Raw genomic sequence first — 14,926 nt, 5'->3', positions numbered from 1 at the left:
TATTATCAGGCTTAAGCAAGCCAGAACAACTAGTAGGACACACTGAACTATTCAATAATCCCACCAGTACAGTATTTGTTGCTTCTTTTTGCCAAGTACAAATTTAAAGTGCATCCTAGTGGCTAACCAAATAATTACAGCAAAGCTAAGGTTTGAAGTTTTGAAGACGTGCATCCAGAGTGAATTATGGTGACAATATTCATCTCAAATACAGCTTTATTTAAAAAGGGATTTTTAGGTTATTTAATTAAACAATTATGTTGTACTCATAAATATACATTGATTAGCGTGTAATTATATCTTCCAACTAACATCATCATAACGATAAAATCGTAGTAGTGGTCCCACTACAGTTTGTCTGCCACTACAAAAAGTTCCATTAAAGTTTTCAGGAATTGCCTTGATAAAAATCACTGGTTGTTTTTGGGAGTGTCCCTAAAGACTTATGGTTACGTTTCCCTCAACATGAGCTCAGCTTTCTTACTGCTCACCTTTGGGTGAGCCATTTCATCATTTTTGTATTGTGGCTTATGTTTGTATGTCCACTTCAATTTGCTGGTACGACGATATTTTCAGCACTCTGCTGAAAAACTTACATTTAGGATGTTTACCAATCCAACTGCAAGTCTGGTTGTACATATCTTATTTATTGCCTGTATAAGCAAGATGAATGAGGCCCAAATAGTGATTTATACACATTATTTTTCATTTTGTTAATTCTAAGTTTTACTGTTAATCAGAGGAGTGTATGTGTCGGCTGGGTTTAAAAAGGCAAGGCATACTACCAAAGTCATTTCTCTTTAATATTACAGGGAAAACTTACAATGCTGGTCATAAAAAAAGTAAACAATGACTTACAGACGTGAAGGCCAGGAGTTCTTCTTCTGTTAGTTTGTGCACAGGGTTATTCTTCTGGAAGTCAGTGCTGCAGACAAAAATATTTGTGAATAAATAGTGGAAAGATTAATACAAATATCCTATTTAACAAGTAAAACAACTAGTAACTTGAGCTTTAATTAACCAGATCCCCTCGGTGTGTCAGGGAATTTGGGTCGTTGACCCGGTGTTTTCGGCTTTGCCCCCGTTTAGTTTCCCATGCCTATTTCCTGTTTTATTGTGATAACCTTTTGTTATCAGAGTCCCAGCAGAGAGGCAGAGCACCCCCAGAACCCCAAGTCTCCAAGCTTGCCCCAGACCCACCCTGGGGCAGCTAGGCTACCAGGCCAGTGTCCTACGTCCGCCAAAACAGACCCTCCAGGCAGCCGCCAGAAAAACACCATCCAAGAGCCACCAGAGCCCCATCCAGGTCATGAACACAGCCCGAGGTTGAGCCCCCCAAGAAATCTGTCCCTAGAGAATGCCCAGACACCCCAAGCCCGTACCTACCCCCGCATCAACCACAGTAATAAAAGCAGAACTTTTAGCAGCAGAACAAGGAATTAATAAATACTGATTATATCCTGGGATTAGCACTCATTAATACAAAAAGCAGTGACAATAAAGACAAGTTATTAAAATGTTTAAATATACTATACAGGGCTCGCAAAATCGCTAGCCCGACGTCCCGGAGCTAGCGATATCTATATTTTCTCAAGGTTTCCATCCTAGGTTGAGTGTCAAATGACTACCTAGCTTAATTTTTGAATAAATGTGGTCTGCTAACACTCTGAAAGACACACACTATACAAGAGACTTGTTCTTAACACTGTTTTGTAGTGGTATCAGGGTGTACAGATCTTCCTTTAATTTAAACAGACCTGCTGCTCATCAATCATCTCCTAGCAATCTCACTGACTGCTCCACTGACCTTCAGTTGGCCCATTCAGTTCCAGCACTAGCATAGAAAATTAATCACCAGGTTACTGTGAAGATAACTATTTTTATATATTACATTTTAGTCTCTATTTTGTTTATCCTTTTGCCTGGATTAAACCACCAGGACAAACACGTTCACAAATAACAGTCACTCAGTTATAAATTTAGAGAAAACTACAGGTCACAAAAAAAAGAAAGGGTTGGCTAAAAGAAGTGTTGATGAACTCTAAACTTTACATAGAAAAACATACAACTTATTAACTGACTCTGGAAAAATGTTTGTGCAGGTGGTAAATGTACACAGTCACACATTCAGTTTAGTACCCACTGCACTATATTCCAGTAACTGTCTGAAGCCCAGCCGTTATCTTAGAGGTTATCCTCTAAGAATGCCGCTGGTTGAAAAGAGGTAAAAGAGCTTCAGTGGTGTGGAAACATTATGGGTTCGCGGAGTCAGACGTGGATCAAGACAGTGTGTAAACTTTGCTACGGTGTCGTAGCTGCACCACAGAGCAACACTACAAATCGACATACCTCAATGTCAGTTTGATGCAATTGTACACTATGTGGCTACACAGCTTGCCTTGATGTTTGGTTATTTGTATGCATAAATATTATGGAGTAATTTGAAGTTCACTAAACACAGATGTTTACATTTTTCATTTATTTTTTATATTGCAAACATTTGCACTGTTATCAGTATTTGCACACTATTTTATATTATTTTTGACCATCTTTTAAGCCATTATTCATTATTATTGTTAAATAAATATCGTCAAATAATCGAGATCTGAATTTCAGTGAAAATAATCGTGATTATCATTTTTGCCATAATCGAGCAGCCCTAGAATATGGCATATATTCATGCAGGGGCAAACTGAACTGAGGGGATCATTAGATCTAAATAGATGTGCAGGATGGTGAGAAATTATTTCAGTCTTCAGGCCTGAGACACAATTTCTTCTGACATCCAACAGATGAACTATTAACCCAATGTTCCTTATGAGGCTACCGTCGTCGTTATGTATTACAATATACCTGCACTCTTAGTGGTTTTCCCACTGTTTTAAACAATTCTAACTGCAATTTTACGCACAGCTACAGTTCAGCTCTGAGGCAGCAGACTTACCAGATACCCAGGATGACGGCCTGTTCTTCAGCAGTTAGGTCAGGCAAGTGGTACTGATCTGGCTCTGCTAAATTGATTTTATCCAGTAGTGTGTCATCCCCCAGACTATAGTCCTGTAGGCAAAGAAACACAATGTGTACAATCAGCAGCCATAAACCACTGAATATGAAGACTAAGGTTCTGCCAAGCGACTAAGCATACATTTTTGAATGTAGCATTACTTTTCAGAAATTGCTTGGAGCTACAATGTTAAGAAGGGTAAGGGTTTTAAATTTGAAGACCGTCTCAAACATGCTGCTACTTGGGGCCATCACTTCAATATGGATATTAGCAAGAAAATAACTCGTTTTACTGAGCATTCAAAGATAAGCTAAACAATCAAGATTTCAGTTAACTGCTGGTAACTAGTGATTCTGCTAATATGGTCACATAGATTGGAGGTAGAGGTAGGTTGCCACACAGTGGCTGCAAATTAGGACTTCCATATTTTAGGCCTCAATTTTCTCAGGTTTCTGTGCCAAACTGAGGTCTGTTGTGGTAAAGACTTGTTGTGGTAACTTCCTCTAAAGACGATAAGGTGATATGTCATTCAGGAACGACCCACAGTATCTCTGCATCAAGAGAAATGTTCTCTTGCACCTCACCTATTCTTAAAGAGCTTTAGAATATAAGGTATATTAAACCATACATTAATGCAGCGCTTTAACGTATAAACTTTATGCATTTCTGATCAACCTCATTGCTAAAAGAAAATCACCAAACAACCAATACTCCATCTTTTTGCCCAGAGAGGGTGTGCTTTACTCAAATGGACTAGCAGTTCTCACTGGACCAATCAAATCAAAATTTATTTATATAGCACATATTAAAACAACAGTGTTGACCAATAACTGGAATGAAATACCAACCATACAACTATAAGCCTATTGCATGTAATAGCTTGGATCTTTGAAAGATCTTAGAAATTAATTGATTTAAAAGACCTGTTTAACTGCGGAATATATTTAAAAAGAGATGCTGTTTGATGGCTAAGAGGGTAATGTTCAGAGGTGATTAGTACTGGTTTAATAATATTTAGCTTGGTATTCCCCAGAAACAAAACAAAACTTCTAAGGTGCAAGTTCCACTTCCAAAGCTTTCAAAGCTGAATTTGAGTTTGTTACACTGCTGATTGCACAGTCACATTTGATTAAACCATGTCAGATGTCACTCACACTCACAAGTATTAGAAATAAAGGCACAAAAATCAGTATATGTAATTCTGCCTTTTTTTTTCTAAAGATGTTTTTGGTAATTGAGGTGCTTCATTAAGACAGACTGCCTTGCACCTACCAACCAACAAGCTAATGGGTAGGCCTATATGGATAGATTATTCAGACATAACACACATAACATCTTTAACCTTCACCTACACGTGTACACACTCAGTTTGAATTTCTCAGTTTGAGTCCTGCATAAGAACACCATGCAGTCAGGATGAGCTAAGGCTCAAACTACTTTACCAATTATGAGGTATTCAAAAATTCTGGACTTAATGATCAGTAACTGTCAGTGACAGGCAAGTGCATTCCTCTGGTCTGAGCAAACTCAATCAAATCCTCTGTTGTGATAATGTGGTTTGGCATCAGCAAAAAAACAGAAGCCCTGGATCTGACTTCCAAGTCCACTCAGACCCACAGCAACAGAAATGGCCCCGTTTCCCGGTTGGCACTAGGTTTGATTGGCCAGTGATAAACAGTCCCTACTCCTTGCCTCTCTACTTTCCTTCTATCCACTTGAGATGGGGAGACTGTGTGCTCTAGTTAATGACAGCTTTGATTGAGCCAATTTACTCCCCTCCACCAGTAATGAGGGTATTAGTGGTCTGAACATAGCACAAGGAACTGGACCTGAGCCATGGCTACAAGACTAAGAGCTCTATGGGCGCACTACAGATAAGGCTCGAAAGATTTCAGAAAATGTATGCAAGCTAGAACCAGTGTCTCGTTCCTAAATTCTTTAGCACCAACTACCAGTATCTTGGAATGTACATGGACTGAACTACATAGCTAATAAGGTTTTTGTTAGCATGATATTAAAAAAAAGAAAACACAACAAACAAAATGTCCCTGACAGCTTTCAGTGAAATGTTAGCCCCTAGATCAAGGAAAAGTTCCACCTTTGTAATTGTGTTTTGCCACTGCTACGGTTAAATGTTAGATTAGCTTGAAATATGTGATTAGCTGGAAACAAAAACACTTAGTAAGTGAAATATTTGGGAAACTGATGGGGAAAAAAGAACTATAGCAATTATTACAAATCAGAAACAGAGTTTTTTGGCTTGGCTACTTCTGAATGGCAGATCACTAACTGGGGAATTATGCTTCAATAGGAACTGCAAACCACTCTGAAACCTAATCCCCCCCCAGAAGAGTGAATGCACATCCAGTTGATGCAGTCTGCAACTATTGCTATTAGCCTGCTGAGTACCATTGATTCCTCCTGTGAATTTCCAGCAAATATTTTGGAAAAGATTTTGAATTTATTAGATCAGATCAATAAAAAAGAAAATATGAATCACTGTCCATCAAGGGGGACAAATCAGGTCTTACACCTGATTTAGACCTCTGTGGTCTAAATCTGGCTTAATATCGGTTTAGGTCACAGGTTATAGTAAGTAGTTTAAGAGGGGTGTGGTTCCAATGTCACCATAGCATAGATTTACAGATGAAGGATAAATCCCCAGTGAGAAAGCTAGAGAGACAGAAGGTTCTGTCCATTGTGACTTTTTCTAGGTCTTAACAAGCTAGACAACGTATATAATCTCTTACCATGTTCTTGATCTGATTAACAATCTCATACCAGTTACACATGATGGGAAAAACCACCAGAGGCAGACACTTTATCAGATACCAGACAGAGTGGCTCCTTTTAATGCAAAGGAAGTTGTAGCATGAATCCTGAATATCTAAGCTTTTTATCCTAAGTCTAAGGCTCAGCCTAGCCACCCTGTGCTCCAAAACAATGTTAACATGGACAATAAAACTCTAGCAAAAAAAAAAAAAGTGGAGGGTTTTTGTGTCACTTTTAGATTAGAAAAGGGGTTTTCATTTCCTTATCCAATTATACAGACTAGATGCCTTAATCTCTGGATACTAAGCAGGATTACTATCACAACAACACAACACATTTCCAGCAGGGTACAACCACCCTGCCTCACATTTGTACAATCCACTTTACATCCAGTTCACAAGAGGACACGGATCTGCTTAACATGTAACAAATCAAGACCATCACTGTGAATAAAATGTGTTACAGTGATTGTTTTCGCTTGATTAACTTGCTTTTAATGTTAATGTTTTAAGTCAAATTCCTGTCTGAAAATGAAATGAATCACCCAGCCCGAGCTCACTGCAGACTACACAGCATCCAGCAGTGTGAGGTAAATAAACCACCTCGATGTAAGCACACAATGCTGGCAAAAAGAACAAAAGGAGTCAGCCAGAGAGAGTGATTGACTGTGTAGGGACCTAAAACCAAACCTGCGTAGCGTAAGGATGAATGGGAGACTTACCAGGTATGATGGAGGGAAATTAGACAGTCATTGTGCAGTGTGTGTGGGAGATCGTTTAAATCTCTGTGCTTTACAGACCATTTAAAAGCAAGTTTCTCTCTGCCTGGAGAGCATAATGAAACATTTAGACAGTAACCATTCTTCTCTTTTCTGCTTGTTGGTGTTTTTGTGCGAGAGTGTGTGTGTCAGCACACTGTGGTGGGCATCTGACCAGTACTTCATCATGAAGTGGCTGACACATTTGAGCACTAGAGATCTGACTGTGCAACTTTGGGAAACACCAGAGAGGGAATTTAGGGAAGCAAAGTGATATTTTATTTTTCATAGACACCAGGAAAATAGGTTGTCACACACCAAGATCTCTTTCATACACACAAACTAAACTTAATCTAAATTGAAAGAGGACCGAACTAAGGAGGACAATCTGATTTTCTCAGAGTGGATAGCAAAGGATTGTTTTGTCAGCCGATTTACGCAAAAAGTCAGACAAATCTATACCAGAGGTATGAAAACCACATGAGAGGTAGCTCTTAGAAGCGGTTACCTTTTAAAGTGAAGTTTAATCTAGAACTAGACCCAGGATGTTTGAGTAATTGTACAAATACATATCAAATAGAAACAAGGATAATTGACATTCTTCTGACATTCTCAAAAAACCCCAGCAAAAATCTATCTGGATCATAATATCTTTGCTCTTGTTTAGTTTATTAACAGTTGTTGTAAAAAGGTTTTATATGAGGATATCAGCATGCAGTTCCTGTCAAATGTGGCCAAAATAAAGAAAGAAAAAAAGTCTGGGCTTTTACAGGTTCTCCTCTCTGTAAATAAAAGTTCTTAACCATTTACAAAAACTTGGGTCACAGCAAAACCAATACAGTTTTAAAACAAGGTTAAATTTTATATTCATCTCAAGAAAAAAAAGAAATAATAAGAACAGTGTGGACGGACACCATGAAGGAAACAGTGGGTGGTACATTGGTTCAGATGTTCAACTCAGATGATGATAGCTCCCACTTCAAACTCTAAACTATTTATGTGAGGTTAAAAAGAAAGTAGTTGAAGCACTGAGTGATCAGTAAGACTAGAAAAAAAGTGCTAAATAAATGTGAGTTCATTACATTATACAATGTGTCATGGTACATTTTAGAGCATTTCTAAGACAATGTTCATTGGGCACTAATATTAACTTTTCCTAAAATTTTAGAAGAACAGTGTGCAAAAACAAACAAAACCCGTCATTGTGACACAAATGCATAGTGGTGGGAACTCCACGTATCAACATCATGGTTTAAGGTTGCTTTGCTACTTCAGGTTCTGGTTACCTACCAAACAATCAGATTCATAAGCCACTGTCAGTTATTATTCACTTGGTTAAGTAGGCAACCTATATGCCAAAAGGCTACAGGGACCGGGTTTGATGCAGCCTAAACCATGCCTCTCTATAAAGACTTACGTATGCATGACTATGTGCATGTATGTCAATAATCAAAAATATTATGACAACACCTGCCTGATATGCTGTTGGTCTTGCACGTGCAAAGTATTAGAGGTAGAATATGAATTTTAACTGCACTCCAGCATAAAAATTTTCATTTCTTTTCCCATTTCAGGAGAAAGATTGAGTTAAAGGTCTATATATTGAGAACTTGTAACGCACAGAGAACTAACAGGGTCAACAGTATCAACAGGTTTCACAGGGTATTATAAAAGGTCCAGAAGTAGACACCCCCCTCTGCTGATGATGGTGGGTATTAAAAAGCATTTGCACCTCTGTAAATTTTGGCTAGCAGAAAAGGTTAAATGGGCAGACTGTTGCCAAGTCAACGAGACAGCTTCCATAAGCTATCCATTTTTAGAGTCAAGGTTAGACTCTTGTCTGTTTATAGTATGGCCCCTGCCATTAAAGATTTTCTCCTAGTAAACTCAAACATATCCAATTTAAGTCACACATCAAACTTCAAATACTTATGCAATCACGAAACTGAATAAGAGAGACATTTCAAGTACAAATGGTCTTAGAGTGTATAAAGGCAAAATAAAAAAGTTAATTCAAGTTAACCAAGAATATAAATGCCAACAATAAACACATAGGTTTCATGGAATCTCTCTCAGTTTTGAAAGGTAAATTGTGAGTGCGTGGACATTAGCTTAAAAGTGGAAAAGACGATGTGTTATCAATGTGTGTGTAAGTGGGTTAACTTAAGGGACATGTTGCAAGTTACCGAACTTTAAATAAATGTGTCTGAAACATAGAAGATAGAGGCTCAACAGTCAGTCAGCCGAACAACCAAAGTGCGCTGGGAAGAAGACAAACAGACGCTCATACCTTGGGAAGACTAGCCTGAGGTGTAGGGGTGGGAGTTTCCTCATCATTGATCTGACAAGGCTGGTCCTGCTTTCTTTTGACTTCAAGGATGAGCTGAGCCAAGTAGTTCTGCTGGAACCGGGTACGTTTGCCAAGGGCACCTACAGAGGAAATCAGCTTAAAAGGTTTAGATATACTATGGTTAAATTTGGACATTTTATTCAGCATGAGCCACAGCCAGGGCACAAGGTTAATGTTACTTTCTCACTTAAGAAGCTAATAGTTTATACTTTATCCTGTTTGTAGAATTCGAGAAATAACGAGTCACTGACTAAAACTAAAGCTCCTTCCTAAACAATAAGATCTCCAAGAGTTCAACATAGGCTAAACTACTGGAGGCCTAATTCTGCAGCTCTAGTAGCTTTGGGTTTGCTAATAATAATTTGTTAAACTGTCAAATTGTGTTTCATGTAGAACTCCCTTTTGTCAACTCTCCCTAATTATACAGGCCTCCTATGGTTATCTGTCAATTCAGCATTCTTTTCTCCAGGTGTGTACTTCAGTTACCAGTCATGTTGATGGTGAGCCCCGAAAGCTCCCGAGCCTTCTCGATGTGTTCCTTGGCACGCTGGTACTCATAGTAGGTGAGACTAGTGTAGACGCACTCGAGGTGGAATTGAATAGCCAGGTTTCTGTGTTGTGATAACACAGACTGGCATTTGAGCACTGTAAAAGGAAAGGGAAGAACATTCCAGTGAGGATGAACATGAAACACAGATTAGCTATCTTACATTGTGATTTTGCAGTTAAAATGTTCAGAGATTGTCACAGTAGATGGACACTAAGAAATGATAACATTAACTGAGAAAAACACCAGGGGTCCAGTTTCTTTTCTATGCATGAACCAAATATATCTATGCTCCTTACAACCCTGCTCGAAGAACTCAGGCCCTGAAATGAGACATTAAAAAGACACACTGAGCATGGAGTCGATGGGAATGGACAGAGGAAAGCGCAGTCTCATTCCCTCATTCTTTTATTTTGACAGCGAATGCGCACCTGCGGACCACTTATGTGCAGCCCTGCTTATATTTATGCCTGGCCAACATTCTTATCATTTAAGGTACCCCACCTTTCCAAATAGACAAGACTAACATTAACAAATCAAATATAACCCTCGATAAATATATTTGTAGAGCATTCTTTTGAAGACTGCAAATGAATTGCAATTTTTATTTTTAAACACATATCAACATCATTCGACAATTAAACCCCAACAACAGAAGTACACCTTTGTTTAATCTCTTTATTTGCTTTTGTTACAGTAAAATGACAAAATCTCTAATTATTGAGAAAACCTTTGAACACAGTTTGGGAGTAACTTGTTTTTTGCTTAAACATAATTTTCATTACTTTAAAAAAAACACCAAATCATTCACTTTCATTATGTGTGACCTTAGAAACATTGCCTCAGTGTGATCATAACCAGTCTTATTAATGACTCGGATTACTCTTTTTTTTTTGTAGTATAAGTATTGAATTTATTATTGTTTTAAAAGCCGACTCCCACAACTCCACACAAGAAAAAAATACAAGTGAACAGGAAATTATATGTAAAGCTCTAATAGATGCTTAGTGTTATAAAGAACACATAATAACTTTGACATTTTCCCTATAATATAATGAAAATGTTGTTCATAGGATTTTACATCACTGACTGTTTTAATTTTGGTATTAAAAACCTTTAATTCAATATTTTCTTTACATCCTTTTTTGGTCACAAAAAGCATGAATTGAGTTTTCTTAAGGGACAATCTGTTGATATCAAACCACATGTTAAGAATGTCTTACTCACGTTCTTTTGCACACAAAATATCCTTTAAATCTTTAAATCATCTGCAAAAATAACAAATTTAAACAATTTACTCATTTTAGTAAATTGTTTATATCATTAATGTAAAGTCTAAAGAGTTTTAGACCAATCACTGATCATAGAGGTAACCCCACATTGAACCTTTCTAAATTCAAACAGTTTTGTTAATTTGCACACACTGTTGTCTATTTTTCAAATGAGCTTTAACCAGGAACAGGCTATTCCTCTTATTCCACATCTCTCTAATTTCCTTAATAACTGACAATAATCTACTGTATCAAACACTTTCTGTAGGCCAAGATAAATACCGACATCATTTGCAATGGCTTCTGTTAAAAAAATAAAATAAAATTTGGAAGTTTACTAACAGAAGCAATGCAAAGCAAAGCCAACCATATCAGCTGGCTAGCAGGATCATTTGTAACAGGTGTTACTGCGCTGTCGCCGGTTGGCTATTTGCACGTTAACTAAAGCGAGCACATCGTGTTAACAGTTATATACTACAGTTTGATTCACAGAAGCAAATAAACATGCAGCGTTCATACTGATTTGCTTACTTATATGGTAAATCTCTGCAAAAAATACACATCACAAATGTTTCTAGCTTTATGGGACTTCTTTTAACATTTTTGGTACAAACTGTGAGCCGTCACAAAGTACTGGGTGCCTAAAGCTGCCGATTTTGTTCTTTCCAAGTGACAATAACCTCAACCTTTCATATTAAAATAGACTTATATGTAAAATATGTCTCACACACACCCTTTGTAGATATTTATAGGTGTGTTTTTTTCCATTCTAACCCAACAACTACTTTGATCAGCTAAGCTGTGACAATATCAGTGGGCACCTTCAAACATGCAGACACTTTGACTTTGCAGCTCAGAGTAAGTCTCAAAGAATGTCCTTACAGAAAAAAAACCTGTTATAATTAAAGGCAACTGGCCAACAGTAAAAATGTTCAGGACATTAATTCAGCAAAAATATTCCTGTTGCGCACCAAACAAAAGGAAATCAAGCCAGACATGGCAGCACCTCCATGGGCAGAAAACAGATGTGCATGCTTGTCACAGCATCACCTTTCTGCTCACACCACTCGTAAAAGCATCGTGTCCAACTGCTCCTCTGGAATACGGATCAGTATGTTTTGTAGTATGTGCAGTCGGCTCGCCCTTCACACTCTGTTAACTGCCACACAACAGACTGCGCTCCAACAAACCCACTGCCTTTAAAAAACAAACTCCAGTAAGCAGCCATTTGGAAAGGCTGGACAAAACCCAACAATAATTACATAAACAATCCAAACGCTGATAAAAGCTCTGCTGGGACGATGGGAAAGGGAGAGTAGCTTTGCTTTACACAGAACAGTTATTTCACATACTGATATTTTCTCCACTCTAATTGCATTACAGGAACACAGTGTGATTAAACAACTGCTTATAAACAAAGAACGTTTCTTCAGTGCACTGGTACCCACATGTCAGTTTGGGTAGTGGTCCTCTAAGAAACCAGTGCGTGCTTCATGTTCTATATGCCAGAGACATTTTTGAAAGGAGTATGCATATGTATGAAATGGGCCAAGCCTTCCCAGAAAACCTCTCAGTACAAAATGAAATCCAAGTCATAGACACACATATAGAGACAACAAAATAAGATTCATGAATAAGATTTATCTTATAAAAGTGCACAAGACTACTCAAAGTCTTTAATATGGATGTTTGTCTAATGCAGGAATAATGTTTAATAATGTTTTTGACTTCATAAATGGTTGTCATAACTGAGGAGGACTGTGGGAGTCAGACTTTTATGTGGAAATGCTGCAAAGAAACCTCTACTGACAGAGACGAAGAGGAAAACAGGACCTGCTTAACCCAAGGAATACACATAATGGATGCAAGACCAGTGTTGATCACATAGGTCACAGTGTACTACGAAGCCAGATTAATGGCTTTTTTGAGCTTAAAGTGAGACTCTTTTTGCGTGGCTAAACCGCTGTGGTAATAAATAATGCGGTTGGGAGTAAGTTATATTTGGAGTTTTGGTTTCAAAGCAATCTGTGAATCAGTCAAAAAGAGTCCAGTTTTGACTGATTCTTTTACTTAAAGCATGTTTTAATCACAAAATAGAATATAATTACTAAAGCCAATGAATGAAGCACAAACTATGTGTCGCATATCATATTAATGTGGGAATGCAGAACATATATAAGCTTACTACTTGACTATAATCTGCTGCTAAGTCTATTTTACACTGCAGGAATTGCAGCCATGAAGAACACCTATCCAATCAATAAAATTAATTTGAATTTGATCTGCCAACAAACTAAAGTCTGTCACCCTGAGGCTGTTTGTGTCCTCCCAGCCTCTATATAGTTTTGGCATTTATTAAATTTTCTGCCTCAACCAACATTAAAACATTTTGCGATAATTCACGATTTGTTTTTTTCCATTTCATGTACGCAATAAATGTGCATTAATTTCATCAGCCAGTTTAACAGTTAAATAAGATACTGATAGATATCAGCAGCACAGCAGCTCAGAGTGAACTGCTGACTATGGTGTAGTCCAAATGGACCACAAAGAATTCACTACTTCTGACACCACAGACGTAGCTGGAAACAACTCTATCGTCAATTTGTCCAAACTGTAGCACACACAGCGCGAATACACTGAAACGGCTGATGCTTGACGTGGTAAACTGGCTAAATGCTCACTTAGGTTTGAAATACACTCGCCTCTGTCAGTGCGCCCCAGGGTGGCTGTGGTTACAATGTAGCTTGCCATCACCAGTGTGCGAATGTGTGTGTGAATGGGTTAATGACTGGATATGTAAAGCGCTTTGGGGTCCTTAGGGACTAGTAAAGCGCTATATAAATACAGGCCATTTACCATTTACCAAATATTCTTTCCCACATACACTCTCGGGCATATAACACAACACAATAACAAAAAACAAACAGACCTTTGTCCATGCTGATCTGGGCCAAGCTGAAGAGTTGTGGGGAACGGGCCTCTAGAATTTGCTGGTGTAGATTAATGTAGCGAAGGGTCCAGTAGGGCAGCAGCTGCATGTACATGTGAACAAAGTGAGTCAAGTTTATTAAACGAAAGCCACGACCCAACTTCTCTGACAACAGGGTTGTAGCTTATTACCATTTCATCTGATTTAATACAGAGATGAGATCATTTGTGCTTAAGCTTCTTACATGCTTCAGTTTCTTGCTTGTTAGTCTGAAGACCACAAATACCATCTAAAATAATGCAATTAAAATATTGATAGGCAAGACTGAGGCCATGATACAAACAGTATTGTGTCACAGTTCCAGCCTGTGTGCCTGGTAATCTACTGAAAAGCTGGAATGTTTAAAGATCAACATATCTGGAAACTACATCACAATAATGTTTTGATTTTCTTTTTTTATTTCTACATTATCAGTTTGTTGTGTTTTTGGTTAGTGAGGATACGTGTTTTTACACAGCAACGTGTGTTTAAAGGGAAGACATTTTTACTCTGTTCTTAATGTTATAACAAGGACTCCCCTCAGAGCATAGGTGAATAAATAAACACATAATGCTGATCTCAAGGCGCCTTCAGGACAAATACAACACCAGCATTTAGAGTGCTGCATCCTGGAGCTAAGTGCTGAGCATGCACTAAAAACAGCTCACTCCTTAGCTTTTTGCATCTGAACAGAACAGAAAGTGGCAGAGAGAGAGGAGGGGTGTTTTATTTCCCTTTACACCAAAACCTCCTTACACCTTGCAACCTCCCATTCTTGTCACACACTGGTAGAGTGCAAGTGAACCATGTTAAAATCTTACTCGTGTGTTAGCGAGGATGCACAGTCACATGGAGATTTAATTGCCCGTCTCAATGAATCAGTATGCACTCACATTTCTTTCCTTCAAACCTTATGCTAAAGAGAAATTAAGTCCACTCAGTGTGAATAATGATGGGCCTTGATGGATAGCAAGGAACATGATCTGTACCACTAGGATCTAAATCAATGACGTAAAACAAATATTTTCAAACTAGTGTTGGGTCTGTGTTTTCACAAGCCCCGCTAGTTTAGAGACTTATTCATCATGAAGAAAACAAGACATAACAGAACATCTTCAACCGGTTTTTCACTCGCTGACGAGGAAAGTTTTTGGTCAAGAACCAGCTCTTGGAGCTCACGCTCCTAACCTGTCTCATGCCCAAAATCCTTCAAAGAGCAGCTGTCCAACAGGCACGTGCGGGGAGGGGGGGGGG

At 38.2% G+C, this 14,926-nt stretch overlaps 1 protein-coding gene across 4 annotated transcripts in view; it reads right to left on the bottom strand.

The window, feature by feature from the left end:
* The window catches only part of ttc27 (tetratricopeptide repeat domain 27), a 90,453-nt gene that overhangs the window by 57,844 nt on the left and 17,683 nt on the right, over positions 1-14,926 (bottom strand). For all 4 annotated transcript variants that reach the window (XR_312270.1, XM_005751991.1, XM_005751993.1 and 1 more), the window contains exons 5-9: positions 13,634-13,736; positions 9,370-9,528; positions 8,824-8,963; positions 2,945-3,057; positions 859-925 (exon numbers count right to left, since the gene is read on the bottom strand). Coding sequence is in view for 3 of the 4 variants with exons in the window: in XM_005751991.1 (XP_005752048.1) it covers positions 859-925; positions 2,945-3,057; positions 8,824-8,963; positions 9,370-9,528; positions 13,634-13,736 (582 nt within the window). In the remaining variant the exon portion in view is untranslated. The remainder of the gene's footprint in view (positions 1-858; positions 926-2,944; positions 3,058-8,823; positions 8,964-9,369; positions 9,529-13,633; positions 13,737-14,926) is intronic.

The sequence above is a fragment of the Pundamilia nyererei genome, unplaced genomic scaffold (genome assembly GCF_000239375.1).
Source record: "Pundamilia nyererei isolate P.nyererei 1_Seehausen unplaced genomic scaffold, PunNye1.0 scaffold00337, whole genome shotgun sequence".
In the NCBI taxonomy this organism is placed as follows: domain Eukaryota; kingdom Metazoa; phylum Chordata; class Actinopteri; order Cichliformes; family Cichlidae; genus Pundamilia; species Pundamilia nyererei.
Note: the sequence above shows the minus strand (reverse complement) of the source record. Positions and strands in the feature narration are given on the sequence as shown.